The sequence below is a fragment of the Poecilia latipinna genome, unplaced genomic scaffold, assembly GCF_001443285.1.
Source record: "Poecilia latipinna isolate Pla-1442-1.1 unplaced genomic scaffold, P_latipinna-1.0 Scaffold123, whole genome shotgun sequence".
NCBI classification, from domain to species: domain Eukaryota; kingdom Metazoa; phylum Chordata; class Actinopteri; order Cyprinodontiformes; family Poeciliidae; genus Poecilia; species Poecilia latipinna.
Window position 1 is genome coordinate 151,127 of NW_015112739.1, and position 2,884 is coordinate 154,010.

A 2,884-nucleotide genomic window follows, 5' to 3' on the forward strand; every position below is an offset into this window, starting at 1 on the left:
CTGCACAGATGTTCCTGTACACTATGCCCGCCACTTGGTTATGTCGTTCCATGTACGCTTTCCCTGCCAAGGATAGGGTTAGGGTAAGGGGTTAGGGTTAGGGTACATATATGGAAGATGTTGTTTTCATGACATCTTCCATGGTTCAGTCCCTTCATTGTGTTCCTCACCCTGTCCTTTATTATTTGGCCTTATATTCTACTTAAGCTTGAAAAGATTTACATGCCAGTGTATTTTTGAGTGCTAAGGCTCACATTTGCATTTATTTTCGCTAAACCAAGGCTCTATAGGATGAGGAATTATAGTCACAGACACTGCCTAACTTCTCAGTCGTGGGACAAAAAAAAATCTGATCAGTCATTTAAGGTAAAAGCAAAAACAAAGGTCTCTGACACTGAAAGTCTTGCTATGGTTGGTTTGGTTAGACCTATTGATATCTCATAACATTGTAGATATGCGTCTGTCTAGTTGTATCTCATTGTCAGCACTTTAGCTGTTGACTGCAGTTGTGTATTAAATGGCCGTTTGAGGGAATGAATAAAGGTATTTGGAGTCTCCTAGACACTTTTCCTTTAAATATAACAGAAAGATTGTGATTGAACCTGACAAGAGTCGTTTTTAGATGGTTTTCCACTGCTGACAGCGAATGGTTGACATCAAACTGACAGCCAATTGATTTTCTAGCTTAATGACTGATGCCATTGGCCTGTGCTGTAGCTTACAGTGTAATTAAAAGCAGTAATAATTTGCTGCCGTTTTAAAAGTTCAGCTGCCATATTTCAAGAAAGTTTCAGATCCTCTAATGAAATAATTAATTGCCTCGCGTGTTTTAATTTAACCCTCTGAGATCAGCGAGTCATTACTAAACCGTGTGCGTCTGCAGCGGCGGTGTAGAAAGCATATGCCGCACTGCTTCAAGTGATCCATCATCTGGTTCGTGCGTGTTAACCGGCGTGGTGAACGTGTGTGTTCGTTGCTGTCCCTCCAGACTGCCGCGAGATCCTCCTACCGCTGATGACGGAACAGCTGAAGTCCCACCTGGAGAAGCAGGAGGAGCCGAAGGCCTGCTGCCAGCTGCTCAGTGACATCATGGAGGTGCTTTACAGGAAGGACGTGGTGAGAAACACGACACACGTGCAGGGCATGCTTTATTCTCGCCAGAGGTAATTAAATGTCAGTTTGCACTGACCACACAGCATTATGCTGCCACAGTCATGTTCTACCACACACTGGGCTTTACGTCTTGGCCATAAAATTCGGTGCAGTGTTTTCCAACATCGTCCCAAGATTGTCTAATGTTGTAGAGCCCTAGTCTTTATTCTTAAAGGGAGAGTATTATGTAAAATCAGCTTTTTTTTTTAGCTCTTCTCATCAAAAACATACTGGGAGTGTTGCCTTGATTCTTTCATGTTTGTGAAATTCCTGAAATTGCCTGTGGTGATCATTTGGCACTTGCTCTCCCAAAGTGTCACCTCTTTCCACAAAGCTCTTCCTCTTACAGAGCACCGCTCCACTGCCCCTTCCTCACTCAGCTCCTTCAGACTAGCACCAGCAGCAATTAGCAAACATCAAATGGAACTGACTGTTTCATATGCTGAGCTTATCGTGCAAACTCTTTGTCAATCCAGTGCTTCTAAGAATGTTTGTCAACGGCATAATGGAAAGGTTTTGTCGTAATGATGTGCTGAAGGCAGAGTGTTGGAAAGAACAGGGACTTCTTAAGGAGACAGTGGCCAAGTTATCAAATTGCAAAGTCAAATTTCTTTTAAAGGTAACAGTTTCTTGATTGTGCTATAAAAAGTCACACTATGTGCCTGGACAGTACACATTTCTGTGATTACTGCTTGAATGGTTGTTGTTGCTCTCTAAATTATTTCTCGGATATAATGGAGGGAAAGATTAACACGACAAATGACTAATGAAACAACACAATAAGTTCTGCCTTGTCTCCTGGTGCTGTAGAGCCAGAGAGCCTTAAAGCAAGTGTTAAATAATAATGCAGTTTGTTAAAAAGAATTTGCATTTAAAAGTTCCCAGACCGTGAAGTGATGCTTTTCAATTGACAACGTTATACACTGATATTAATACCACATAAATGGCTTCATTTAATACATTTCTAAATTGCTCTTCCTTCATTCCTATTGATGAACTACCAAATTAATAATGGATTTTAGCACAAATCTTCTCCCATCCCTCATACTCAGACTCCTGCCCTGGATCTGGCATGCTCGAATAGTTAGATCCACACACACACACACACCCACACACGCAAACAAATACTCAGCTGCTGTGTGAGTGTGTTTGATCGTTTTCCATGCCCAGACTCCTGATGTCCTCCCCTTGGCCCTCTCAGGCTCTCGTCATTGATCACCGCGGCCCGCCCTCCCACACTATACTTTGCTGGGATTATCTACCTCTCCCACTCTCCTCCAGCTTTTAAACTCCCTCTGCTGCTCTACAACAAATATCAGCTTCCTCTCAGAGTCTCACTTTCTCTTTCATATCTGTCTGGTGCATCAATACAGCCAGAGATTTCCCAGGCTTACAAACACAGATAGGAGGAAAAAAAAAAAAAAAAGAACAGGGGGCTATCTTAAGACTGGATCACAAACCCTGTGGTGTGGAGTACCAGCAGATCCTCCAACTACATCTGTTGTGTCTTTGATATCAGTTACTCTGAGACGGACTGAGAGAGTAAAACTAACAGCAGCTAGACTGTTGCAGCCGGTGTAACAATAACTGGACAAAGAAAGGCACCAAATCACATGAGAATATTTCTGTTTACTCAAATTTCCCATTTAGCAAAATGAAAAAAAAAAAAAAAAAAAAAAAAAATTCATAATTTTATATATATATATATATATATATATATATATATATATAT

The 2,884-nt window shown here is 41.3% G+C and overlaps 1 protein-coding gene across 4 annotated transcripts in view; it reads left to right on the forward strand.

Moving 5' to 3' along the window:
• Window positions 1-2,884, forward strand: part of dock1 (dedicator of cytokinesis 1) — a 233,970-nt gene that overhangs the window by 85,779 nt on the left and 145,307 nt on the right. For all 4 annotated transcript variants that reach the window (XM_015028394.1, XM_015028395.1, XM_015028397.1 and 1 more), the window contains one exon: window positions 989-1,116. In XM_015028394.1, coding sequence (XP_014883880.1) covers window positions 989-1,116 — 128 coding nt within the window. The remainder of the gene's footprint in view (window positions 1-988; window positions 1,117-2,884) is intronic.